Raw genomic sequence first — 26417 nt, forward strand, 5'->3', positions numbered from 1 at the left:
TAACTTTTAGCGCCCAAAATCAAAGCAAACAAGTAGTTTTCTCATCAGTTTCTTATCGCACTTTGATTTCACTTGTCAATCTCGACCCCTCGTTGTTCGGTGACGTCACCGCGCATAACGCGCGTGTTGACGACATCTGACGTGTCTCCGTCAACACAACAATGGCGGATGCCGTGGAGGAAGCTCTTCGGGGCAGCTGGTGAGACAATTTGTTGTTCAGTCAATATTTTCGGAGCCTTTGTCTCGATTGTCAGACAGTCGCGTCGGATTTCTGTCGCAGATTTCCGTGTAAAGTAACTAAAGATGAGTTTTTGTGTTTAAAATAGTGTTGGAGTTTGGTGACGTTACCAGCTAGCCAGCTACATGACAATTAGCTAACCCGGTTCTGATAAATTAACGGTCGATAAATCTCAGACGGATAAAATAACAGCTCTTAAGTCTGTTCAGTGACGAAGTCTACATTTTTATCGGTTTCTCTGCCTCAGTGGGAAGTTTAGTAGCAATGTTAGCCGGACAGCTAATATTTAGGCGGACAGCCGCTTCCCTTTAATCTACCCCAGCCTCACTCTGTTGTTCCAGTTTTATTTTACTCTGAAATATAGAAAAGAGTTTATAGAAAAGTGCTGGTTATATCTAAAAACTTTTAAAGCAGCTGCCATTAAGATGGTTGGCATCGTGAAAGAGGTCTTCATGTGTCAGATTAAAGGAAAAACCTGAACGATAGACCAGCAGAGAGGGCTCTGGTAGCTCTGTTGGTGTGAATGGTGCGTGTCCATTCAGATCTATCGTGAAATGTTTCTACTTTGTTAAGAAAGACCTCTTCTGTGACACTGCCATTTGTCACAGTGCACGGGTCACTGAGGAGTTCCATGAGTATAAAAGTGACCTGGATTTTATACATATGTATAAATGTGTACATACAATCATCGGAGATTTTGAACAAATGCGTTAGACATTGTTCTTCTCCGGCTTCATCAAAACGTCAGATGAGGAAATATCTAAAAATGGTGTTCATCTCTTTGGAGATTTGGAGAACCAACACACAGATTCACAGGGAAGCTGTGAATGCCCCCTTTTATGATGTTGCTGTATTGTTTTCCTCTTGAGTTTGTCACCTGTCTGTATGCGGAGTTAAATTAACATGTATTTTAAAAAAACGATTAAGATGTAAATTAAGAGCAATAAACAACACAGGGCATTTAGTAAAAGCTGACATAATTTACACAATTACACAGATGTGAATAATGATTGAGTTAAATATGAAGTTAATAATAATGCATGTTGTTAACCCTGTTGCCTCACAGCGAGAAAGTCATGGATTTGAATCCACCATCTGACCCTGTCTTTCTTTGAGTTTGCATGTTCTCTGTGTGATTACTACTCTCGCTTCACCAGTTAACTGCTGTTTCTAAATTGCCCATAGGTGTAAACATTGTCTGTATGTCTTTGTTAGCCTTGCGACAAACTAGCAACCTGTCTCTTGCTCTGTAACATACACTGCAGCCCCCTCGGGAAGATGGATGTATGAACTTAATAAAACGTAGTGCTGGACAGTACAGCACAATTTTGAAGATTGGCAGTTTTGTCGTTTATAGTGGTATTATTAGTAATAATATTGTTTCTGCATCAGTGAGCCTTTGCATGGGTTTACTCTGAACCTTGGTGTAATAATTTACCTTAAAATGAACTCTTCAAATCTTATGTTTTGTTTTCAGCCTATGAACTTTTATCTTTATATTTTGTGGGATTGTAACTGTGCCGTTCGTTACTCTTCAGGGACCAGGATCTCATTGACGCTCTTGACTCTGGTGGCTCAGACATGGAGATGGAGAGGGGCACCATCCAGGTCCAGGAGCAGTCAGCTGAACACAGGGCCAAGATGTGGAAGGTGAGAACGTTGCAGCAGTTAGATTGTGGTTTCAAACAGTTATTGGACATGTACAACATACTTTGTACGTCTGTGGACAGAAGGCAAGCATTCTTACGTTAAGGTGTGAGTAGACTGGATCATCCCTTATTGGCACACCCAAAGAAAAGACTTCAGTTATGTCTTACATCACATAACAAGAGTCAGTATTGTATGTCAAGCATGTGGATGACAATAATGATGCTACTTATAGGTGACTGACTCGTCTTGGCTTCGCATGCAAAATACCAGCCTGTGAAAAGACACGTCATCGGCTGCACCCAGTTGTAAAGCAGCTTTGAATGGGATGTTTATTGTGTCTGATAATAGGCTGTTTGATAATATCATTAGGAGACCTTTTAGTCACTGTGTAAAGTTCAGAGAGCCTTTAATTTTACACCTCATAAAATTGAATAATTTGGTTTATTATAAAAAAGTTCAAATAATGCTTAAAGTCAAATCAAACACAAAGTGTTTATCAGTGCAGGAGAGCAGATGCAAGATTTCTTTTTTCACTTTAGGAAAACCTTAAAAATGAGAATAAAGTAGGTGTAGTTTTGTTTGTGTCAAATTCTGAAAACATTCGGACCTAAAAGTAAAAATTTGCACTTTGCTCCATTAATCATCGTATAAGTCATAGACTATAAACTGAAATTCACTTGGGCCACACGTGAAATGACAAAAAATATCATGGGCCAGACATTTACATTTGATTGATATGTTATATAATAGTTATTTATTTTTAAAGCTAAGCACTCCATTTACCAAAACAAAGTAATGGATTCTGATTTTAAACAACCTGTTTCACAAGCCTGAATATAACAACTCTGTGGAGTGGGCGTCTGTTTTGTGATAGCACGTCTAAGCCATAATTCCTAGACCTCCTCCTCACCAGTCACTTTCTTTAGCTCCTCCGGGAGTCCTGGGTCTGCCTGAGGGTCATGTCCTAGTTGGACATGCCTAAAACATATGACATGTCCAGGAGGTATCCTGGTCAGATGCCCAGATTACCTCAAAAAGCTCCCCTAGAGCAGGAAAAAAGAAGAAAGCTCATTTCTACCATTTGTATCTGCAGTCTCATTCTGATCATAAGTGAGAGTGGGAACGCAGATTGACCAGTTAATCAACTGCATTCCCTTCATGGTCAGGTTTCTCTTTAACACAACACACTGGTACAACCTTCGCATCAAAGCAGATGCTGCAATCTGGAGCGTTCACTATGGTCTTCTCATTCCTGCAGCTTCAACTTGATAACTCTGTGGTTGTGTGTTTGGAAAAAAAAGAAAAGAATGAAAAGTCTGTAATCGTGTGGTTTCCATGTTACAGCCTGGAGGTATGAAAATGACTGCTCATAAAAAATCTAAAGATATCAAATGAACTTTCAAAGTTGTCGGTGAGTAAATATGGCCTCCCTAAGGGAGACATGAAGAAACGTATCTTTACCACTTTGTTACTTTTCAAAACAAAAACAATTATTTGCTTTAGCTGCGTGCCACGTTCATTGAGATCTGGAGCCTGTTTTACCTGTTCATCGCTCTGCAGCTGTACTGGGGTAAACTGGAGCAGCGGTCTCCAACCTTTTTTGTGCCACGGACCGGTTTATGCCCGACAATATTTTCACAGACCGGCCTTTAAGGTGTCGCGGATAAATACAACAAAATAAAACCAGTACCGGTACCGAAAAAAAGAAGATTTATTCATAACACACGTGAAAAGGCCCAGGAAAACCGAGTTAACGATAAAAACGATAACAAAATAACGCTGAAAACCGATAAAAACCCTGAAAACCAGACATTTCACACCTGAGCCTCAACTCTCGCGGCCCGGTACCAAACGACTCACGGACCGGTACCGGTCCAAGGCCCGGGGGTTGGGGACCGCTGAACTAGAGGGTGCAGAGATTTTTTTTTAAAATTAATTTCGTTTTTTTTCTCTCAAAATGTTCCAAAAATAATATCAGCAGCTTCTACAGTATTTTCTTCATGTGTATGAATTTGTTGTCCATCAGTGCAGTGAGATTTTGGCCACTTATAGCAGATCAGTCTTTATTTCCTGAATGTCAGGTCTCCTTTTCTCCCCGTGCTCAGCACTGAATCCTTGTTTTGTTTTTGCAGATTGCTCTCAATGTCTCCGGAAAAGGCGACAGCCTGGCTTCCTGGGACGGTGTCCTCGATTTACCAGAACAGAAGCTCATTCATAACCGGAGTCAGCAGCTGATCGGTGAGTAAATGTCGGTGCCTCTGAATACGTTGACACAGTCCTGACTTTTGGATTTGCAGTGAGTTTCTCAAGTGTTTTCTGGCACATCCAACTTGAGAATAAATTTTTAGTTCAGTAAAAGTCAGTGCATTATTTGTGTCAGGAATTTTGCTCTATTTTGTTTTTTGGCTCCATATCTCAACATTTAAGATCCACTGGGTTTGGCTGGTGAGGTTAAGGGGCTAAAATTCAAGAAAAAAAAATTATAGGCTGTTTGAGTTTAAAGTTGGATATTTGTGGGGGAAAAACAAGCTCGGCTTAGATGAGATTTATTTTTAAAATTAGGGATAAAATTCACATATTTGAACTCTTTGGATTATTAACTCATAAAGCATGTTAGGCCTTATCTTTAAGTCAGAAAAGAAACTAAAAGCTCATTTTCATTAAATAGAGTTGCTCTGGACTAATAGCACTGGTCTCTGTGTGCAGCTGGCTCTGAGACGACCGTCTACAAAACACAAAGTATTTAGTAATAACATCGATCTGCTGTTTGCAGTTTATCTTATTGCAACTCTTGTCTGATATGATGCGCTGCTAATGGGCTGAATATGAGAGTTTGTGCCTGTGTGATGTTGGTGATCTACTGCTAAGACTTCTGAAGCCCTGATGATCCTCCAGAAATGTTATGTTTGGTTTAAAAATACTTTCTTTAAAGGTTTAAATCTTCTCCCTAATCTCAGTTTCCTATCATGTTCCTGTGAGTTTCCGATGCTGGTGTGGGAGGATACTAACGCTTCATTGTTGTGGTAGCATTGTCCGCCCTCCATAATGCAAAAACGCCTCAGTGGAGCAGCACTCTTGCTGCTGAAGAGATGCAGAGGAGTTTATTTACCACTTCCTACATTAGATAGAAAAAACGGGGAGTTATACCATCGGGGTAGCCTCGTGAATCATCTAGCCTGCTCTAACTTTGTACTTTTTTCCCTTCTTGTTCAGTAGAATAGCTCCCCTCCCCTCCAGTCTTTGTCACACCCTCCTCTAATTTGAAATTCAAACCAAAAGTCCCGTCATTTATTTAAAGGAGTACGGAGCTGTGAGCATGAACGGCTGTCACAAGTTTAGATTATATGCTGACGTGAAACTATGGGGAGAGATTCAATTGAATAGAAATCTGATAATAATGACATCATTTAATGCATCAATAGGAAAAAAAAAAAAACTGCCGACCCCCTCCGTGTGTCCCATGTTTAGACCAGCTGGCAGTGTCAGAGGAAGAGAGGAGTGAAATGGTGTCCGACGTTGAGTCAGTCATCACTTTCTACTGCAAGTCGCGTAACATCACTTTCACCCCTGAGCTCAGCTGGCCGCACCTGCTCAAACCGCTGCTGGGGCTTCATCTACCCCGGAGCGACCTCTACAACTGCTTCTATGCTATCATGAACAAATACATCCCTCGGTGAGTCATCTCAGCCTCCTTGTCCCCTTCACCCCACTCACACAGACCCGCAGGCTTTGACTGTAAAAGCTTTCCCGTTTCAGGGACTGTGTGCCCAAAGGCCGACCCTTCCACCTGTACAGACTACTGCTGCAGTATCACGAGCCAGAGCTGTGCTCGTTCTTGGACACCAAAAAGATCACACCAGACTCCTATGCCATCAACTGGGTATGTTGCCTCATGTTAAATAAGTTTTACAACATTTTTGCCCCATTTCAGAAAAAGATTCAGTCAAAAACAATTAACGGCATACAGCTTCAATTTTGGTGAAATAAAAGTTGGTACCAGCATTTTTACCCCTGCAGAAGTGATATTCGTTCACATGCATTTACTCCATATTTTTTCATCAGCTGTTCTCCACCTGTGCAGCTCTAGAGCTCAAGTAACACTGCTCTTCATGTGGCCATGGCAAACGATGCGTCTGTGTTTGTCTCTGTTCCACAGCTGGGTAGTCTGTTTTCAAGCCACTGCCTTCCTGAAGTTACCCAGACATTGTGGGACTCGTACCTCCAGCAGGCGGACCCTTTTCTCATCTTCTTTCTCATGCTTATCATCCTCGTCAATGCCAAGTATGCAGCCAGAAAGATAATCCAGCTCGTGGCTGTTTGTGCCAGCTCTGAAAGTTTGTTTTTGTTTGTATCCTCAGAGAGACCATACTTACACAAGAGGGAGAAAGCAAAGAGGACATTATCAGTGAGTTTGTTCCTCTCTTCTCATTTGTACAGTTTTTGAACGTCTTTTTAATGTAATTAAATGTGGGGGAAAAAAATGTCATCCCAGAAATGCTGGAAGCGTCTCCTTCTCTCCTGGAGTCTGAGGACATTGAAGACTTGTTTTCACTGGCCCAGTATTACCAGAGCAAAACCCCTCTGTCGCTCAGAAAGGTGAAGCAAATAAAAACTGAGCAGTGCTGAATATAAACAAAGAGACAACGGCAGCATCTAAAAAAACCTCATTGTTTGTTTCCCTTTGTCTGTTTCTGTAGATGAATCAGAATCTGTTTGGTAGCAGTTTGGTGGCTCTCAAAGAGGAGGACACTGACCTCAGTCAGGCATTGTGCCTCCCTGTGTCTGTCCCTGAAATCCTGCAGGCAAACCAGCTGCAGCAGGTCAGTGACACTTTGAGTGGGAAATTATTAACTGTTCTCAAGTTTGCCCTGTGAGTTTAAGGAAGAAAGAGGATGTGAGGAAACTGGACTTTTTCTTTTTTTTTTTTTTAGGATGGGGTACGTTTCTTCGTGGTGGATTGCCGGCCTGCAGAGCAGTACAATGCTGGCCATCTGTCCACAGCCTTCCACCTGGACTCAGACCTGGTGAGGGACAGGGGCTTTAGGGATTTGTTGAAAAATATATTTGCAGTAAACGAATATAAAACAAGCTTTATGTCTTCTTACAGATGCTCCAGAACCCATCTGAGTTTGCACTCTCTGTGAAGTCCCTCCTGGAGACACAGAAGCAGTCTTTAGAGTCGGGGTCCATCGCCAGCGGAGAGCACCTGTGCTTCATGGGCAGCGGGAGAGAAGAGGAAGACATGTACATGAACATGGTGTTGGCACATTTCCTGCAGGTGAGCTGGGAAAGTGGGATCCATATATAACGATTACAAACATTTCCTTTAGATTTTTTCAAACTGTCAAAATCTCTGTTTGCTTATAAAATAAAATAAACGAAGCAGAAGCAGGAAAGTCATTATAATTCATGCTTTAAAAAAAGTAGTAATCACTGGAAGTTTTAACTGGAAAAATGAGAATTGTGTGACCTTGTTTGGCAAAACAAATGATTTTGTGATCTTTGTGTTGCAATATTATGGATGATATTCTAGCAGATCGGCTAATTTCAAGCTTTCTGTTACAGAAAAACAAAGAGTATGTCAGCATCGCAAAAGGAGGTTTTATGGGTGAGTAGGAAAATGACAATACTGACAAGCACATTAGTCTGCATACACACAGAGAAGTAATATGAACATGGAGAGGCCTATTTTTGCGTGTATGTGTAAGTTATAGTTTTTGTAATGGTTACATCGGTGAGGTGATGCAGCAGTGGCTGTCAGTGATTTGTCAGGATCTTGTTTGGACAAATCCATCATCATTTTTTAGCATGAAATAAAGTTAAAATACTATATTCATTTCTTGTACATATATGTATGTATATAGGGTAGATAGATAGAGAGAGATATGTTTCTGAGAAACTTGTACACATCCACATTTTTATATATCTGTCTTTTGGTCACAACTGCAGTACAGAAAATTGTGAAAGCTAAAATTCACAGAGACACGTGTACTTCCAGCTCTTCAGCAGCACCTGGTAGACATGAACGTCGAGGGGCTTGACTCCTCGTACGTCCACTGGATCGTCAGCACATCTGGATCTCACAGCAGCCTCAGCTCAGCTGATGTAAGAAGTTAGGGGAGCCAGCCAACCCCCTTTATCATAAAGGACATAAACATCACAATATGCTCCACACTGGAGGTGTTAAGAGAGATCTTCTGTCTGATGGCACGGATTGTTACATTTTTCCATGAATACAGGGAGAGTCTCTGAGCGGCCCTGGAGACAGCAAAGGTGTGAAGTCCCTGGTCAACAAAATGACATTTGCTCTCAAGTCCAAGTCGGTCAATGTTAAGGAGAAGATGATCAGCTTCATTGAGAATACCTCTGCCCCCGTCGACAGGTGAGAAACTAGTTCCTCAAAACATTCACCACTGAAGCTCACACTGCAACACACACTCTCAATTTTCTGTGTAAATCATACAGTTCGCTACAATAACAGAATGCAAATTAATATTATAACACTGAAAAAAAATCAAGTTTGTGATTCTTCTCACATATCAAATACTAAAAACCAAAGTACCAGAGCGCCTTCTGAGAGCCAACTGATCCCTCTTCAGATGAAATTCTACCAGAACAGTTCAAATTTACCGTTTTTTGACATCCTGCTAGTTTGGGTTTAGTGCATATTTACACCTGACTGAAAACACCATATTTGCTTTTCCATATTTCCTGTCATGAAATTAAGTTCCTTGTGCCTTATCCCATAATAGAATATCTTTCAATCTACCCTGGCCAGAGAAGGTGATTCCAGATCGGTAAGAGCTCCCAAACATCCAGATGTTTATCACTGGCATGCCCACTGGCTGTAGACCCGCACCACTCCCAGGATTTTGGAGACTTTTAACGCATGCTTAGTATCAGCATCTCCGCCTACACCTGCCTACACTCATGTAACAACACCACACGTTCCCATACAGTACGGGCAGCAGGCTGTCTATGAGATACCGTTTCTTAGAATTTCTCTTCATGCTTTCACTAACAACATAAAACTGCTGTTTTGTCTGCACTGTCGGAGCTGCTCCAGCCTTTTAGGAAGCATTGAGTCATCTTTACATCCACAAGGTCGTCGTTTTCTAGTCTAACTCACCGAGGCCTTTGACTTCACCTTTGTTTGCTTGGAGATGCACTGAAAAGTCTGTCTTTCCATTTCATTATAGTTCTTTCAGATGATAGTCAGGGCTATGCAAAACCATAAAATAAACTATAATTTGCTTTAAATAGCCCTGAATATCATACAACCACTAATCTGTAACCCAGATGTCGAGCTAGAAATGTCTCGTTTAACCTCTTCCTTTTTGTATTTAACAGCACAACCTGTGGCAGTAGTGGGCTAATATTTTTTTTTACTGCAGGCTGGAGGTCTTCATGCCATTGATGTTTGTGTGCAAACTGTTTAATGCACTTAATGTATAATTATCTAGTGTGACTATAATGCTCTGACCTGCCTTGTTGCCCTCTGTAATCAGGCATGTGAGCAGCAGCGACCGCGTCGGCAAACCTTACCGGGGAGTGAAGCCTGTGTTCAGTATTGCTGATGAAGAAGAGTACGATACAGGTAAAATTACAGCTAACACAGATTACAATTAGAAGAGGGTATTATTTTGTGAATTATTTAAGCATTGTGAGGGCTTTTATTTTGAAGAACAAAATGATTACTTCCATCTGATCTTCCTGCCAGATGAGATAGACAGTTCCTCCATATCTGATGATGACCGGAAGGAGATTGTCAACATTCAGACCTGGATAAACAAACCTGATGTAAAACATCATATTCCATGTAACGAGGTGAAAGAAACGGGTCACATGTTCCCCAGGTAAGCTGTCAGTTTTGTTTAGGAAACGTTTTAAATGAGTACAGTGACCTTGAAGCATATTGCATGGCAGCCATAATAAGGGCAGGTTGAAGTCTTTAAATACTAAGGTAAGGTGCTTCACTGCTTCCTGAACATAGTTCCTGATTTTCAGAGGCTCCAAATTAATTGAACAAGCTAACATACGTTTAAATACAAGGATTGTTTTTAATAGTTGGATAAAGTCTGGAACCCATGAACATCAATAAATCCTGTGTTTCCTCTGCCACGCCTACCGCGTCTGCCTTCACTTGCTGCTTGTTTATGGGACTTTCTGCTTTCAGTTTTATCTTCAGTAACTGAAAAGAGATCACGTGACTGACTTGGCCATTTCTTTTCCTTCAGAAACTCTTGGGTTGGCTTTGCAGGAAGCTTTGGATCATTATCCATCTGCGCTATAAAATACCATCCCACATGTCTTGCTGCATTTGACTAAATTTGACAGCATTAATCGATAGGGCTGTTCGATATAACGATATATATCGGACGACGATATAGAAACATCTATCGTTTCATTTTACGCTATCGTTTGTTTCGTGGTGTCGCAAAATAAACTGTTTACAGCAATATTTGTCATGGTTCTGATGGTCACTGTAGTGGCTATATTCATTTCTTAAAGTTCTCTCTTTCTCTTATATTTAATATAACCACACTGCTGACAGACAAGCGCCTGTTTTTATGTGTTGTCCTTAGCAACAACGACGGTAACACCTTCGCGTGTCCGCTTGTTTATGTTCCACGTAAACCTTTCACAATAAAGCTCAAGATCCCGTTGAGACTTTTCAAAATAAACTGAATCACATGAAAGAGCAGATTATTTATGGATGAGAAGTAAAAAAAGAGCCGCCAGGTGCTAAAAAATAAACCTTAGACTCAAACGTTAGAACAGGCTTTTCCCCGCAGCACGCCGTGTAATAAATACTCACAAAGAAAACGGCGGCCGTTACAACTTATGTCTAAAAATGTATCGTTTCATGCATCGGTTAAAACACTCGACTCCAGCTACATGACGCACAGCTGGAAACACTTCACACAAGTCGAGCTGCCCGAGATTCACAGACTTTACAGAAAATGTTACATTTTTGTGATTTACATCGTTATCGGACGATAGATGTCTGATATCGGGAGATGAGATTTTGGTCGTATTGCACAGCCCTATTAATCGACTGAATATTAAGAAACTCATTGCAAGTGTCCTGGGAACTCTCAGGATTTTCAAAGTAAAGTGTATGTCTTTGCAAGAAGAGGAGAAAATGTGAATGACTAACATTTCTTGATAATTAAATTTTCTTCACTGAAATCGTGATGCTTCCCATTGAGGTGAAAGTATGTTTTTGGCTTCTTGAGCACAGTTTTTGACATCCTTCCCTGGGTGTCAAAATTCAAATTTTATTTGTCACGTACAGTCATACACAGTACGATATGCAGTGAAATGCTTACACAACTGCTCGTGACCTAAAGAAAAATGAAAAGGCTATGAATAAGATAGGAAATAAATATGAAAATTAAAAAGGGTAAATTTAACTAGGAAGGAATAAAATAAGATAAAATATATAAATTAAAGTTGAAAATAAAATAACTGTACAACAAAATACACAGTATAGAAATATATAAGAATGTATGAAGAAATATAAAAAAAACAAAAAAACACCCAGCACGCCCCTGCGGGCGGTTTATCCTTCAAGCTCGGGTCCTCTACCAGAGGCCTGGGAGCTTGAGGGTCCTGCGCAGTATCTTAGCTGTTCCCAGGACTGCGCTCTTCTGGACAGAGATCTCCGATGTTGTTCCCGGGATCTGCTGGAGCCACTCGCCTAGCTTGGGAGTCACCGCACCTAGTGCTCCGATTACCACGGGGACCACCGTTACCTTCACCCTCCACATCCTCTCGAGCTCTTCTCTGAGCCCTTGGTATTTCTCCAGCTTCTCGTGTTCCTTCTTCCTGATATTGCTGTCATTCGGAACCGCTACATCGATCACTACGGCCGTCTTCTTCTGTTTGTCTACCACCACTATGTCCGGTTGGTTAGCCACCACCATTTTGTCCGTCTGTATCTGGAAGTCCCACAGGATCTTAGCTCGGTCATTCTCCACCACCCTTGGGGGCATCTCCCATTTTGACCTCGGGACTTCCAGGTTATACTCGGCACAGATGTTCCTGTACACTATGCCGGCCACTTGGTTATGGCGTTCCATGTATGCCCTGCCTGCTAGCATCTTGCACCCTGCTGTTATGTGCTGGATTGTCTCTGGGGCATCTTTACACAGCCTGCACCTGGGGTCTTGCCTGGTGTGATAGACCCCAGCCTCTATGGATCTTGTACTCAGAGCTTGTTCTTGTGCTGCCATGATTAGTGCCTCTGTGCTGTCTTTCAGTCCAGCTTTGTCCAGCCACTGGTAGGATTTCTGGATATCAGCCACCTCCTCTATCTGCCGGTGGTACATACCGTGCAGGGGCCTGTCCTTCCATGATGGTTCCTCGTCTCCCTCCTCTTTCTTGGGTTTCTGCTGCCTGAGGTATTCACTGAGCACTCGGTCAGTTGGGGCCATCTTTGTGATGTATTCGTGGATGTTCGTTGTCTCATCCTGGACTGTGGTGCTGACACTCACCAGTCCCCGGCCCCCTTCCTTCCGCTTAGCGTACAGCCTCAGGGTGCTGGACTTGGGGTGAAACCCTCCATGCATGGTCAGGAGCTTTCTTGTCTTTATGTCAGTGGCTTCTATCTCCTCCTTTGGCCAGCCTATTACCCCAGCAGGGTACCTGATCACAGCTTTTGTAGCGGCCTCTTCATGGTTCCCATTCGCCTGCGGGATCCCCAGGTACTGGCAAATATGAATATGAATGAAAAAAAAAAATAAATTAATATATATATATATATATATATATATACACTGTGTGGTGGTGTGATTGAGAGACCGTATCGCCTGCGGGAAGAAGCTCCTCCTCAGTCTCTCTGTGTTGGTCTTCAGGGAGCGGAATCGCTTTCCTGACCTCAGCAGAGAGAACAGTCTGTTGTTGGGATGGCTGAGGTCCTTCACCATCTTCCTGGCCTTGGTCCAAGGGTGGACGAGTTTGGCTTCGATGTGCAATGAGAAACGAATAAACAAGCAAGCGCTGCGGCCACTTATTAAACATTAACTCCTAACACTGATTCTTCTTTTGTGTTTCCAGTCATTTGTTGATCACAGCCACTCACATGTACTGCCTGAGGGAGATCGCCACAAGGAAGGGCTTTGCTTACATCCAGTCCAGACAAGCGCTGAACTCAGTGGTGAAGATCACATCCAAAAAGAAGCACCCAGAGCTGATCACGTTCAAGTTTGGAACCAACAATTCAGCTGGAGTGGAGATTTCAGTGGTTGAGAGGTGCTTGTCTGCACGCAGATGAAAAACTAATCAGACATGAATTTTAAAGTAGTGGCTTTACGATTTATTAACATTTTCCCTTTCAGCTAATGTCTTTTTCTCTGTCTCAGATATTTGATTCCCAATGCGGGCGATGCCACGAAGGTCATCAAGCAGCAGATCATGAAAGTCCTGGATGCCCTGGAGAGCTCATAAATGGTGGTGGTGAGCTCGTTTTGGGAGATTAATACAAACTGTAGGAAGAGGCTCCGCCGGTGAAATCTACTCTCCCTCCTGGACAGATCCCAGTGCAGTGTTGACTGTGAAGCCCCGTGTGTCTGTCTTTGGGACATGTGGGCACACTGCTGACTGCAGACCTGTGAGCCAGGCTGCGAGTGTTGAAATATTTAGGTGCTCCGCTGTCATCCAACCATTATATTATACTTATTTAAAAAGAAATATTGGTTGTAGTGTATGTTCTTCTCTACTGTTAGTATAAAAGGGGATCTCATTACAGAGGAGCTCCACTCTGATGAGTTCCCGCTGGCCTTAACGTAGCGTACTGACCGACCAGTGGCGAACTTCTTTCATCCACACGTGACTGACCTTTTCTTTTCCACCTGAGCATTTTGATGATGACCCATTCTTTTGATGTGAGCAGTATTGAGTTTCTCGTAACATGTTGCGTAGATTTAACAATCATCTGGTCAGCATGAGTCAGCCAGCTCGGACATAACGATGCACACCCCCACCCCAGAAAAGCAGTACTGGCACATGAAGCAGATTTCCTACTGCAGTAACTGTTTTTGATAACTTTACTTTTCCAGCAGGCAGCCTTAAATATAAACTATTTGGCGGTTAGTTTATAAATATGTAATGTGTATATATATATTGTGTAAACTGCTCTGTATACAGACCTTTGCAATGTCATTTTGAAAGCATATCCTGAGAGAATATGCAGTGAAACTTGTAAACTTTGCCAGGTTTGAAGTTCCCCTTCTTTCTGATTTTCTGATTTTATGAAAATTGATTAACCTCATCTCATAGCAGTCTGATGTAGCTCCCAGAAAGCCTTTCTGGACTACATTATGAGCACCTCAGTATTTTCTCGTCCCAGTCAGATTCACCATGTGAATGACATCCCCCGCTCCCCCGATGAGTAAATTATATCCAGAAGGCTGAAACATTAGGGAGAATGAAAACATCACACTAACGAGCTGCAGAGGTTTGAAAGGAATGGACCTGATATGCTCATTTGCAGCTCTATTTTTATTTTTGGATTCAACTAGAGTAGCTTTGCATGACTGGCAGTGCAGAATAATCCTTATTTATGTTGTCCTCCAGCTTCAGTTCATCTGTTGTCTAAAGTTCCTCCTCTTTTAAGGCAACTTGTATTCTGATTGGCCCCCGAACAGCACTGATGTGATCTCTTTGACATCATACAAGTCAAAGTGTGTAACCCCGAGCCCTGAGAGCAGTCGGAAGTCTGAGCTTGGGCTTATGGGGATTACGCGGACATAGCTGATGTGATTATTTGAAAGTGTGGCCATGTTTCATATGTTTAGTATTCGTGTATGACAGGAAATAAGTAAAAGCATATGAAGTCCACTTTAAAGACGGTTTTCACGGTGCACAAAAAGCTGATCTCATTTCTGACCCACATGAACAACTTTTCTGTCCACACAGAATAGAAGAGCAGCACAGGTGGTTCTCAAACTGTGGTGCACAGATCCACAGGTGATTATGACCAGGGGGGAAACATGGGGTTAATCCACCGTGGATGAGTATGATTTTTTTTGAAAGTACAAAAGTAGACAAGAGTTTGGTGTGGTTGTGGTGACATTTATTTCACTGAAATTCAGATTAGATTTTTTTTTATTGCTATTGATCGTCTCATGTTTTTGAGTGGCAGGCGTGCTACAAAAAGTTTGCGAACCGCTGATGTGAAGTTATCACGACTACACTGATAAATGGGCCGCTGTTGACTTCTGATGGATGTTTCCCACTTACAGGCCCCAGTGTTCATCTGTGCTGTCACAGGATTTTTCGTGCTGACTTAATTTCCAAAGTGATGAAAAGCTTTAAAAAAATAAAAATTATTTTTACAGGGTGAAGATTTGTTTCCCTGGGAAAAAGGCAACATAAGAGGAAAAAGAAAAACGTCATCTATCAGCCAAATTTTTTTGTAACATCAGTATCCAATTTCATAATCGGTGCATCCATATTTATATATAAATATATATCTCTGTCTGTCTCATGTATTAGCTAAAACCATATACTGTGTTAAGCAGTCTGCAGTCCATACTGAGCAGTTTCAGTTTGCTTGCCACTGTTGCCTTCGGCCTCATGCCTGTGACGTGCGATATGGGCACCAGCAGTGGCGTGAAGATCCTCTAAAATCGCGGTTCTGTTCGTAGAGCGGTGGTGTTTAAGGTTCGGCTGAACGGTTTTATTTTGCATGCTTTAACAGCTCCACATGGGTGTCACACTAATGTGCGATTGGTCTGTTTCAGAATTGCCACGCCCCCCTCGATCGCCGTATCTTATTCTTTAGTCATGAAATCTGCTTGGACTCATTCTTGCTTTCTTCCTGCTTATTTATTTGCTTTGAAGTCTAGTTGTGTGTTCAGCCTCCCACAGAGACCTCCAGTGTGACAGTTGCAGTTTAAACTTCAGCCCAGAGGGCATTGGCCCCTTTCTCAGACTGAAAAGCACATTTAAACTATGAGCAAAGTAGAATTCAAGACAAAATCTGTTCCCGACCCTCCCTCCAGTCTGAAGCATTCCTGTGTAATCCATGCGTTGTTGTGCTTTTCTGATATTTTCCCATTGACTGGAACATCCTCGACTGGGAGTCTTTACATTCTCTGTAACATCACTGGATCAGGCTGTCAACCACTAGTCCAGAATGCAACATGTCTCAAATGTAATTTGCACCTTACTGTACTGCTGTTATTTTCTAAGCATTTCTGTTTTTAATAAATGGAGATTATTTGACTGCACGTTTGGACACACTCATTGTGAAACAGCATTTGACATGCAGTTGTGACCAAAGGTTTTTGGACATTAACTTTAATTTTTTCTGTACAGCAAAGTGGATTGTAAACAAGATGTGATTGAAGTGAAACTCTCAGCCTTAATTCAAGGCTTTAACAAAAGTATTGCAAAATAAAATATTAAACTACAGCCTTAAGATGAACAGTATCAAGTAGAAAGTACGTTATTTGCATTGAAAATATTGTCCAATAGAAGTAGAAGGTAATGTAATGTGAAATTACTTAAAGTACAAGTACAATGAAACATTAAAAGTTTGTAAGCATGTATACTAAATTACCTTTCTCCGTGAGTCCTGCCTGTGCTGACTTTGTAAGACGTTGGTAAGTCAGTAAGACAGCAGGGGTGGGTGGTATGACCCCATGCCACCCCTCTGGACACGCCCCTGTTCTAACAACCTGGAGGAAAATTTCTCATCCTAATTTTTTTTGCTGTTTAAATCTTTGACTAAAAATTATTCAAAACCTGAACAAAATTGTGGTTTTAATCATGGCCCACACTAATTTTTTTTCTTCATTTACTTTAGTATTATTCTGCAAAATATATTTTTCTTAGTTTATCATATTAGTCAAATAAGCAAAAAACAAGAAGCAAGCAAAAAGCAACTTATTTGTTTTATGTCCAGAGAAAAAACATTTAAAAATCTTAATCCTTTATATACTTCAAACAGGGTCACAGTCCTCCTTTTGAATATTTTTGTTTTTCCTTTCCTATATATAGCTTAGCTATTCTCTCTGCAGTGGAAGGTTTGACACTATTTGTGTACCCTGAGTAATCCCCCTATTTTTTAATCGCTGAGGTTCATTAATGCTAGTTCATCTTATTTTTTATTTTTTTTACTTGGAAATACATGTTATATTTAGGAACGTTATTACTGAGCAGAGCCACTGAGATCCTTACATCATTTTTATTGTTTATTAACCAGAAAAGTGAATAATAATGACGATCTTGTGCTGAATCGACCCACCCCCTGTGACGTTACACCGCCTTAAATCTTCACGTTTAACGACCTCAGTTTTTCATAAGCTTAAATTTATATTGTCAACTCACCTAAAAATAACACTTTCGATTTCAAAAACAGTCAATATTTTTTAGTACTCTTTATTTATTTTTTTTATGTTAAATCAAGAAGGTCTCTTATTTTGAAAACCAATCCGCCACCCGGAATCACATGACCGGACTGTGGCGCGGTGTAGTGAGCAGATAGTCCTGTGTGTACATGTCTACTTTAGCCAAAGTCATGTCCAGTAAGTACAGAGGTCTCCGTGTTTCGCAGTTTAATGTTAAATCGCTGAGCGCGGTTTTGAAGCCTGCGGCTCTCCGTCACTCGCTGAAGTTCCGTGTTTGTTTCCTCAGAGTTCCGTCTGGCGGTGGTTCAGCTGCAGGTGAGCAGCGTCAAAGCAGACAACCTGAGCAGAGCCCGGAGGCTGGTGAGGGAGGCTGCAGGACAGGGCAGCAAAGTGGTGCTGCTACCGGTGAGGAGGAGGAGGAAGGGCGCCTCACGGCTGCTTGTCAGCAGTCTGAAGTGCTTATTTTAAAATACAACCAACTAAACAAGCCAGTGTCCGGGGACAAATACAGCTGTAGATTTTATTTAAAAGACGTGTCCTCTGAGAGGACGGCGCTTTACCATTAACGCGGAATGAAATATTTCTAAAAAGTTCCCAGCACAGGACCCTCAGATGACCTGCCTTTTTGGACTGCTCAGATTTACCCTATGAGCTTATGATCTCCCTGTCGTTAACACAGGAATGCTTCAATTCTCCATATGGGACCAGCTTCTTCTCCAGATATGCCGAGAACATCCCAGGAGAATCCACCCAGGTGCTGTCGGAGGCAGCAAAGGAGAACGAGGTGTATCTGGTGGGAGGTGTGAAAGCACCCGTGGATTTAAAGCTATTACATAGAGTACATTAAAGTTCCTTCTAATGTTACTGTAAAGGAGCTGATGATGCTTCATGTAGTTCAGCTACAGTAAGAGTTGTGTGTATCACGCTGTGGTGTTAGATCCTCAGAGTTAAAAGCTCACCAGTAGTAGAGTTGATATATAACTCCACTGTGTTTCCTGCTGTGGGTTGTCAAGACGATGTGGAAAATGTAATCTGTTTCTGGGTAAACTGTAGGAAAAATAGTGAGAACTTTGCATGTTTAACTCCTGGAAAACAGCTGCTCTGCTGCTTGCACTCTACCATGTTTTATCCTCTAAGTGTTCCATCAGAAACCTTTTTAACAGATCCATCGCACTAACAAGCTCAAGGTTTCGTTTCACGAGGTCGGTGTATGTGCAAGTAATCCTATGAGATAAAACCTCAGGTTTAAGACTTTTTTTTAACTCTTGGATGAGTACGATGTCACAAAGACTGATCTCTGCTGTTCAAACCTTCTGTTTCCAAGAGGTGGCCAATCAGAAGAAAGGAGAGGGGAGGCGCTGGTCTCAGGCAGAGGATGGACAGGCTTCACCACGGACAGTATAAAAATAGACATGGCGATCTGACCTGTTGAAGTCCTGTTTTTTTTTTAAGCATTGAGTTGAAAGTTTTCTCCGTCGTCATGCTGGGTGCAAAGTACAGCAGGTGACGAGGTTTTACAGAATTCTCCCAAAGATTTATTTCTTTGGTTGTCGTGTCTCTTTCATGTGTCTCTGTCAGAGGATAAACACATGGAGATGGTAATGATCGTAACAGGGCCACTTGCCACCCAAGCGTGGTCATCGTTTAAGAAGATTGGGATAACTTTAAATCCAAGTTCAGTTCAAACTACTTTTCATTATGTCGATGTAGGTTTCCAGTTGTCCAGGTCATTGGGGTCTTAACTGAACCTTCTTTATGTTTGTGATGACATCCGTCTCTCTCGTCCAAGAGCCTTTTCATTTGAAACCTCTGGAGTTTTTAAGCTCTTACGACTCGTCATCATCCACAGGATCTATTCCCGAGGAGGATGGTGGGAAGTTGTACAACACCTGTACAGTGTTTGGCCCTGATGGAGAGATGATTCTTAAACACAGGAAGGTATGTGTGGGTCATATACAGTGTGTGGTCAGTTGCAGAGATGAATCCTCTTCATCTTTTTTCTTTCCTCCTCTAAGATTCACTTGTTTGACATCGACGTTCCCGGAAAAATCCGCTTCCAGGAATCTGAGACGCTGAGCCCGGGGAGCAGTTTATCGCTGTTTGACACACGTGAGCGACAGCCGCAGACTCTGGCTTTCTGCCTCGCAGTCTGGATGAGCATACATTGATCTGATGTGTTCCTCCTGCAGCGTTCTGCAAAGTGGGTGTTGGGATCTGCTATGACATGAGGTTCGCGGAGCTCGCCCAGCTCTACAGCAGGAAGGGTAAGCGTCTGAAAGGAGTGTTTAGATTTTGTTTTCCTGTGATGTCCCAGAGCTGATTGGACTGCGCTTTTGTCCTCAGGCTGTCAGCTGCTGGTTTACCCCGGAGCCTTCAACATGACCACAGGCCCCGCCCACTGGGAGCTCCTGCAGAGGGGGAGGTCAGACTGAGGGTCATAGTCACCCACTCCCAAAAGAATAATTTACTGCAGACATGTTAGAGTCATCTTTCAGCCACATATCTGATCTGAGGGTTGAGCTTTCGTTAACCAGACATGTTACTTATAAGGCACAAGAACGCCTGAATGAACACAAGCTGAATAATAAACGCAGCATGACGAGAGCTCAGTGACTACAAACTGAGATCTGCTGCTGTTTAAATCTGCAACGAATCATTTTAATGTCTCTTTATGCAGGGCGCTTGATAATCAGGTGTATGTGGCCACAGCATCACCTGCCAGAGATGAAGCTGCCTCCTACGTGGCCTGGGGTCACAGCACCGTCGTGAACCCGTGGTAAGAAAATAAGATCAAAAATGCAGGGCGTGATAAGGCGGTTAAAGTTTTCAGAGGGACAACTTGAGGCCGTAAAAGTAGAAGAATTCAGGGTTTTAACAATGTAGAGCAGTTGGGGTGGAGTACAGATGTAGAATCAGCAAGCTGTTGTCAGAGTTTATCTCACTGCCGTCTCTGGGTAAGCTGAGGAACTCCAGTAGGAACAGTAGACAAACTTGAAAAGCAGCTTTTTTCAGACGCAAATTCATTGTAACTTTGTATTTCATGAGCTTTAAAAACTTTGTCACAAGGTTTAAATCCAGTGAAGCCTTCCTACGCTGAGCCGTTTATTGTTCGGATGCCATGCACACCATGTAAAGTGTAACTCGGGTAACAGGAGGCAGGTTAAATAGCCCACGGTGGTTTTTTGATTTGGATCTTGGCTGCTACACAAACGGCTTGAGGGAATATTTCACGTTGGCAGGCGCGACCAAAGAGCTTTAAAGTTCATCTGGGAATTTTGGCTTTTCCAGGTGTTTAGTTTCTTTCTGATGACTCCACCCCGTCGTGTTACCTGAACCTTCCTGCAGCTCCTCTGCTGTCATGTGTGGGTTTTGTTTGTCTGTCTGAGGAACAGACGTGTTTCTTTAAGCGGAGGTTGTGTGCTGGGAGCAGTTTGTTATCTTAACCTGTTCTACGGGCATCAGCTGCTGACGTCGAGTGAGTGTCACCAAGAGGTCTGAAGAGTTACTCATCAACTCTGAAAGTGTCGTCAGCTGAAAAGTGTCCAGCGACACGTCCCTGCCTGCCTGTGAAGAATCGACGGCTTACGTCATGACCGTACAAAACAGATGAAACTTAAAGCTTAACACTGCATTAGCATTTAAAGTTTTAATGTGTTTCCTGCAGGGAATCTATATGAATGTAAAATAAAAAACAACAACTAGCTCTTATAACATAGAATAAATTATTCAATACTTTTTTGTAAAAATGAAATAAGACAATATCAACTGTGAGGAAGTTTAAAGGAGCGTTTCTTGTGCTGATTTGTGAATAATTCTGTTGTTACAGGGGGGAAGTCATTTCCAAGGCTGGACCAGAGGAAGCTGTTATTTATGCCGACATCGGTGAGGAAAAGCAGAAGTCTGCTTGTCTCTGTGGAATGTGAAAGTCATTTACAGTTATGTAATCTTTGATCAGCTGGTGAGGAAAGTGGAAAAATGAATTTCTGCTCTGAGAAGAAGTTTTAGTTCACTGCTTTAATGATTTCCTCTACAGAATAATACTAAAAAATGAAGACCTGACAATGTAAAACAGAGAAAGCATTTCAGTCTGGCACAGCAGCAGTTACTGCACAGTGCTCGTGTTTACTCTGCCGTTGCTGTGATTGTGTCTTCTCTCTAAATGTGTCGCGTGTTTTCAGACCTGCAGTATTTGGCCGACATCCGGCAGCAGATCCCGATCACATCTCAGCGTCGGGACGACCTCTACGCGGTGACGTCAGTGCAGGAAGGCTCGAGCTGAACTCTGAACCTCGGGTCCAGCTCTTCAAATCGAGCCAAAAGGATCCTGTAAAGTCTCATCCATGTGATTCTTGTTAAAGTGGATTGAAGAGAGAAGCAGGCCTGCAGCAGCTTGCTGTCTCACTGTCCAGCAGAGGGAAACATGAGAATCAGCTGGACAGTCGCTGATTGGCTGTTTTAAGATAACTTGAATGAAGAAACTTTGCATTAAAAGCTGTGACTTTTGTATCCAGTGCAGATTTAGTTAAAAGCTTTTTGATGAGCAGTGACTCATTTATCATTTCTGGTTACAGATGAATGGGAAGACTGGCCGCTTGTTTGTTTTCAGAGCTTTCTTTGTTTCTGAATCAGTGCTCAAGAATAAAAAACAAACCTGAAATCCAATGCAGCTTTCTTCTACTGTAAAAGAAATATGAGTTCACCTATAGATCTATGAAGTAAAAGAGGGCTTGGTGTCATTTTGGAAGTCTTTATTAAATCTTCAAATAGGTTAAAAAAAAAAAACTAAACAAAACAACCACCAAGAATTGTTCTTGTACAGTATTTTAAAAACTATATTTAAATGGTAATTACAACAAACATATTTACACATCAGTGCTCTGTGGCTTCAGTTTTTTAAGTGACCGTCAGGCTCAAACATCCGTCTCCCTTTGTTCCTGGTTCATCAACTCGTCTTCCAACCTGAATTGATACCGTCTTTTGTATCCTGATGGTGACAAATAAACAAGTTACAAAAGCACAACAAACAACCTGACAGCTCTGTTATACTTTCTCTTGTTATGTGCCATATAAATACTTTTAAAAGTGGTGGATGCTCATATTAAACAGGTTTTATACAGTGAGGTCAGCTTGCATACAAGTGATTGCTGAGGGAAAAGCTCAGCTCCAGGGTCTCCAAATCATCAGCTTAACAATGAGCTCTTTCAAATTGCATTTTACTCCAGTACAGTACAGACACTTCATTGGCTCCCACCACAGTATAAACTTCCCTTTAAAATTCCTTTTAATAGTTCATAAAACTCAATGGTTTGGGCCCCAGTACAGCAAGATGCCCTTAGATCAAAACTCAAAAGCTTTTGTGTTCACACAGGCTGCCATTCAGCAGCTCATCACTCATCCATTTTCTTTCTGTTATCCAATTCAGGGTCACGGAGGGCTGGAGCCAATCCCAGCTGACATAGGGTGAAAGGCAGGGAACACACAGACGTCACGGTCAGTTTAGAATCACCAGTTAACCTGATCCCATTAACTGCATGTCTTTGGACTGTGGGGGGAAGCCAGAGTACTCTGAGAGAACCCACACATGAACTCCACAAAGAAAGGCCCCAGGTGGGATTTTAACCCACGACCTTGCTATGAGGTGCTAATCACCGCATCACTGTGCCGCGCTCAACACTGTAGTTTTTCTGTAAAGTTTTATTTTGAAGTTTTCACTGCCTTAAGGTATTTTAAACCTTCACAGGTTTTTATGTGTTTATCATTAAGCACATTGAGTTTATGTATAAATAAATAAACTGCTCTAAACACTTGATGTCAGGTGTGATTTTCTACATCCAGCTCTGTGTGACGTCTTACAGAAGACGTTCCTAATGCTGTGATCTCAGGCACACGTCTTACAGCTCTATTAAAGGAGGCACAGATTTGCTTTGCAGCATGACAGCATGCTCAAACATTCATCCAGACTCATATAAAAATAGAAGCTAAGAGCCTCTTATCAGGGCATTTTTCCCAGTAGCAAAAACATAATTTCCATAATTTCTCCATAAAGTCCACCAAAAAAAAAACTCCACAGGTTCCAGTCTAAAGGCAAAGGCTGCAAATATTTGATTTAACTATTTGCACTATTTTCTATTAAATTCACTGATAAACAAACACATTGATCTGCTTACCTCTCCATTGTTGTTTGTGCTCTTCCTTCTTCCTCTTGTTTATTTTGTCCAGGTGGATCTGATACGCCACTCCAGCTATCACCATGATCCCAACCACCACACACAGACCTGTGCTGAACATCCACATGGCCGACGATGCTCGATTCGTCACAGGCCTGGCCTCCACTCCATCTGAGCAATCATCAGGAAAAAACAATAGTAAAAATGTTTTCAGTGTGCCATAGAGCCAAGGCCAATAAATAAAGTGTAAATAAATAAATAACACCTGACTCCAAAAAAAACCTGCAATAAAAAAAACACTAAAGAAGAAGATTTAAAATCCAAAGAGTCCAAATCCATAAACTGTATTTAAAAGATGTACATCGTCAAGGTGACTTTTAAAATTTTTGACTGATTGATTAACTGATTGATCCAAAAGTGATAAGATTTAAAAAACAAAACACAAAACTGTCTGTCTTTACATGTTAAACTAGAGCTTTCAAAAATTCAAAGATGATAAAAACTGGACTGGTTTGCTAATGTTAATTAATATCAAACCAGTCAGACACGTGACATTACCCAGTACAGGGAACCAGCTGATAGCAGAATTTGCTTAACTATGAGTTTCACAGATAAGGAGAATCGTGCTGCTGTGTCTGAACACTAATGACTGCACTTACAGGTTGACATCACGGTTTGGTTCATAGATTGGTTATCAATGATGCACGACACAATGGAGTCGTGGGAAATGTTGAGGGTCAAGTGGCTGGTGATGTTGTAGAGATTGTCTGGGAGTGATGTCATCTGAGTCCTCACCGACCCTGCGGGGGGCTCCTCGCTGTCGTTGATGAGCCAGTACACTGCAGGTGTGGGATAACCTCCAGTGGAGTGACACAGGAAGACCTTCTCATCGCCCTGCACTGCCTCTTCCTTCTCCAGCTTTGGGGTGCTGAAACTGGCTGCAAACATGTGTTGATTCTATATTTAGTAATATTTAGAATCTCTTTTCCTCCAGTAATTACATGAAAGAAGCTGAGGGATTAGAGAAAGCATTAAGACATTACTCATCATGGAAACAATGCCTCCAACACTCCCACAATATGATTGTGAATGTTTTCATGCAGCAGTTTATTGTTTTTTATAGTCTTCTAACTACATATGGTACCTACAAATCATTACAGACACGTGTGGCATGTTATAAATGTGCAGGAGTTTTGCTGAAACACATCTGAACTGTTACAATTCAGGTGTTTATATGATAAGATCATCTACCAGTGATGTAAACAGGTGCAAACAAGCAACAAACGTGACCTTATATTATATTCAGAACTCTTTAAACTCTGACTCCCATCTGGACTCAGGCAAAGAGGGAAGAAGAATAAATAATGTCTGTAACTGTGTTGGTGCAAAGTTAAAAGAAAACACTCACTGCATTATATTGCAACGTATATTGAACTGGAACCCGAATGTTGTGTCTGTGCATGAATACAGAGACTTTGGTCACAAACACATCTAGAAAACGTTCAATTTTGTTAATTAAAAAATCCCTAAAATACAAAAAATAAGTGTCTCGTGCTTAAAATTTACGGCTTTTAATGTGTCCTCATTCCGACAAAATTTACAGCCATGGCTGCCACCAACCACCAGAGACTGGACTTCTAAATATCCTTCTTCTGCTTCCCCCTGAATCCCGCGGGACTTACCTGCTGTCCTGAGGCATGTGGTGCACAGCCTGGCGCTCTGATTCTTCCCTAACACCATGAAAAGGCTGTAAGACATTTGGTCTTCAACGGGACGAACCGCTGGCAGGTTTAAAGACACGTTTCCAGTCAGAGGAGCGTCAGCTGGGACTGCGACTCTGTTATTGCTCCATGTCTCCACACTTCCATCGGGCTTCCATACCGACCTGAGTACCAACTCACTGTCTCTCATCCACTCAATGGTGACATTCTCGGAGTTGACTAACTCAGGGAGAACGCAAGGCAGAGACATTGGCCGTCCCACGATCCCCAGAACACAACTGTCATCTGCACACAAAAAGGAGACACGCTATTTACTGTCATTATGTCACCGTGTGATCTGCAGACAGTCAGGCATCTTACCCAAACAGGCGCGCAAACTAAATAAACTCAACAGAAGTCCTGCGCGTAAAAGTGCCACCGGCGTCTCCGGATTTGGGCGCATCTGCGCACAAAAACTAGAAAATCTATCAACAGACGTTTTTCTCTTCAGCTTGGAAAAACAAAACTCGCTCATTTCTGCGTAATTCAAAAGTCAAACTTCACTTCCTCGTCCTCTGCTCGTTCCAACCCCGCGTACACCTCCGACCTCATTAATGTCAGTCATGCGGCGGCCTGTTGTGCCATACCTGCTCTCGCTGCCTCTCTGTCTCTCTCTCTCTTTCTCGCGTCTTTTCTGAGTTAAAAACGTGCAAAAATACCGCTGAAGGATTTAAAAATAAAACATAAAGTAGAAAAATAAAAAATCAAGCATAAATCTCGAGGACGGTTAGTTTCTGTCAGCAGTTTCATGTCAGGTAACACACACCCAAACATACGACACGAAACGTGATGACATCTGACTCTGTGACTCATTCACAGCATCTGGAGAAGAAGCTACAATCAAACTTCCTGTTATTGCGGTTACGTTCGTTTCATCCAGAGGAAACACAACGAGTTTGTGTTTCATTCTTTCACCTGATCGCGACTGTGAAACGGAGAGTATCATAAAAGTAAAAGTAGTCATTACTTAAGTATTGTACTCGGTTCTAAGGTACTTGTAGTTTACTTTCATTTTCTGCTAACTGAACGTGATGGACACGTTAATCTACACACAGTTATTAGCTAATCAAAAACATTATTCTGAAACTTGTCTCATTTTAATACTTGTGCCAGTAGATTACTTTGAGTGTTATTCAACCCCACTGGATGAAAGTACTTACTTAATATACTAAGTTTACTTATGAAGTTTTAATTTACTTTTCATTTATTTAAACAGATCTATCTTTGTTTTATTTCTGTTCTC

At 41.8% G+C, this 26417-nt stretch overlaps 3 protein-coding genes across 5 annotated transcripts; 2 read left to right on the forward strand and 1 right to left on the reverse strand.

Moving 5' to 3' along the window:
• The first annotated feature begins 101 nt into the window (after window positions 1-101).
• On the forward strand, window positions 102-16125 carry tbc1d23 (TBC1 domain family, member 23). 2 transcript variants are annotated; one of them, XM_082504807.1, is made up of 19 exons: window positions 102-199; window positions 1777-1888; window positions 4021-4126; window positions 5357-5561; window positions 5645-5768; window positions 6045-6169; window positions 6247-6293; window positions 6381-6484; window positions 6586-6708; window positions 6820-6912; window positions 6996-7166; window positions 7454-7496; window positions 7887-7993; window positions 8128-8270; window positions 8641-8685; window positions 9397-9485; window positions 9609-9744; window positions 12950-13144; window positions 13255-16125. In XM_082504807.1, the coding sequence occupies exons 1-19, from the start codon at window positions 162-164 to the stop codon at window positions 13337-13339; spliced, it is 2091 nt and encodes a 696-aa protein (XP_082360933.1). In that variant the 5' UTR covers window positions 102-161; the 3' UTR covers window positions 13340-16125. The 2 variants fall into 2 exon arrangements, with proteins under 2 accessions (XP_082360933.1, XP_082360934.1); XM_082504808.1 differs by lacking the exon at window positions 8641-8685.
• A 1188-nt stretch (window positions 16126-17313) lies between these two features.
• On the forward strand, window positions 17314-21904 carry nit2 (nitrilase family, member 2). The gene is made up of 10 exons (XM_082505099.1): window positions 17314-17424; window positions 17534-17652; window positions 17927-18047; window positions 19097-19185; window positions 19263-19356; window positions 19437-19511; window positions 19591-19669; window positions 19925-20023; window positions 21074-21129; window positions 21426-21904. The coding sequence occupies exons 1-10, from the start codon at window positions 17397-17399 to the stop codon at window positions 21524-21526; spliced, it is 861 nt and encodes a 286-aa protein (XP_082361225.1). The 5' UTR covers window positions 17314-17396; the 3' UTR covers window positions 21527-21904.
• Window positions 21905-22010: 106 nt separating this feature from the next.
• Window positions 22011-26036, reverse strand: LOC309688986 (T-lymphocyte activation antigen CD80-like). 2 transcript variants are annotated; one of them, XM_082505097.1, is made up of 5 exons: window positions 25496-26036; window positions 25097-25420; window positions 24074-24352; window positions 23415-23585; window positions 22011-22231 (listed from the first exon to the last, which is right to left on the reverse strand). In XM_082505097.1, exons 1-5 carry the CDS (start codon window positions 25647-25649, stop codon window positions 22158-22160), a joined length of 1002 nt encoding a protein of 333 aa, XP_082361223.1. In that variant the 5' UTR covers window positions 25650-26036; the 3' UTR covers window positions 22011-22157. The 2 variants fall into 2 exon arrangements, with proteins under 2 accessions (XP_082361223.1, XP_082361224.1); XM_082505098.1 differs by having other exon boundaries at window positions 25762-26034.
• Between the last annotated feature and the right edge of the window lie 381 nt (window positions 26037-26417).

Source organism: Aulonocara stuartgranti (assembly GCF_965226115.1).
Source record: "Aulonocara stuartgranti genome assembly, chromosome: 15".
In the NCBI taxonomy this organism is placed as follows: Eukaryota; Metazoa; Chordata; class Actinopteri; order Cichliformes; family Cichlidae; genus Aulonocara; species Aulonocara stuartgranti.

Coding starts and splice junctions, on each gene's coding strand:
- nit2 (XM_082505099.1), top strand. CDS start 17,397: ATGTCTACTTTAGCCAAAGTCATGTCCA. Junction 17,425..17,533: donor TTTAGCCAAAGTCATGTCCA/GTAAGTACAGAG, acceptor TTGTTTCCTCAG/AGTTCCGTCTGGCGGTGGTT. Junction 17,653..17,926: donor GCAAAGTGGTGCTGCTACCG/GTGAGGAGGAGG, acceptor TCGTTAACACAG/GAATGCTTCAATTCTCCATA.
- LOC309688986 (XM_082505097.1), bottom strand. CDS start 25,649: ATGAGCGAGTTTTGTTTTTCCAAGCTGAAGAGAAAAACGTCTGTTGAT. Junction 25,421..25,495: donor TAGTTTGCGCGCCTGTTTGG/GTAAGATGCCTG, acceptor TTTTGTGTGCAG/ATGACAGTTGTGTTCTGGGG. Junction 24,353..25,096: donor CACATGCCTCAGGACAGCAG/GTAAGTCCCGCG, acceptor ACATGTTTGCAG/CCAGTTTCAGCACCCCAAAG.
- tbc1d23 (XM_082504807.1), top strand. CDS start 162: ATGGCGGATGCCGTGGAGGAAGCTCTTCGGGGCAGCTG. Junction 6,294..6,380: donor AAGCAAAGAGGACATTATCA/GTGAGTTTGTTC, acceptor ATGTCATCCCAG/AAATGCTGGAAGCGTCTCCT. Junction 9,745..12,949: donor ACGGGTCACATGTTCCCCAG/GTAAGCTGTCAG, acceptor TTGTGTTTCCAG/TCATTTGTTGATCACAGCCA.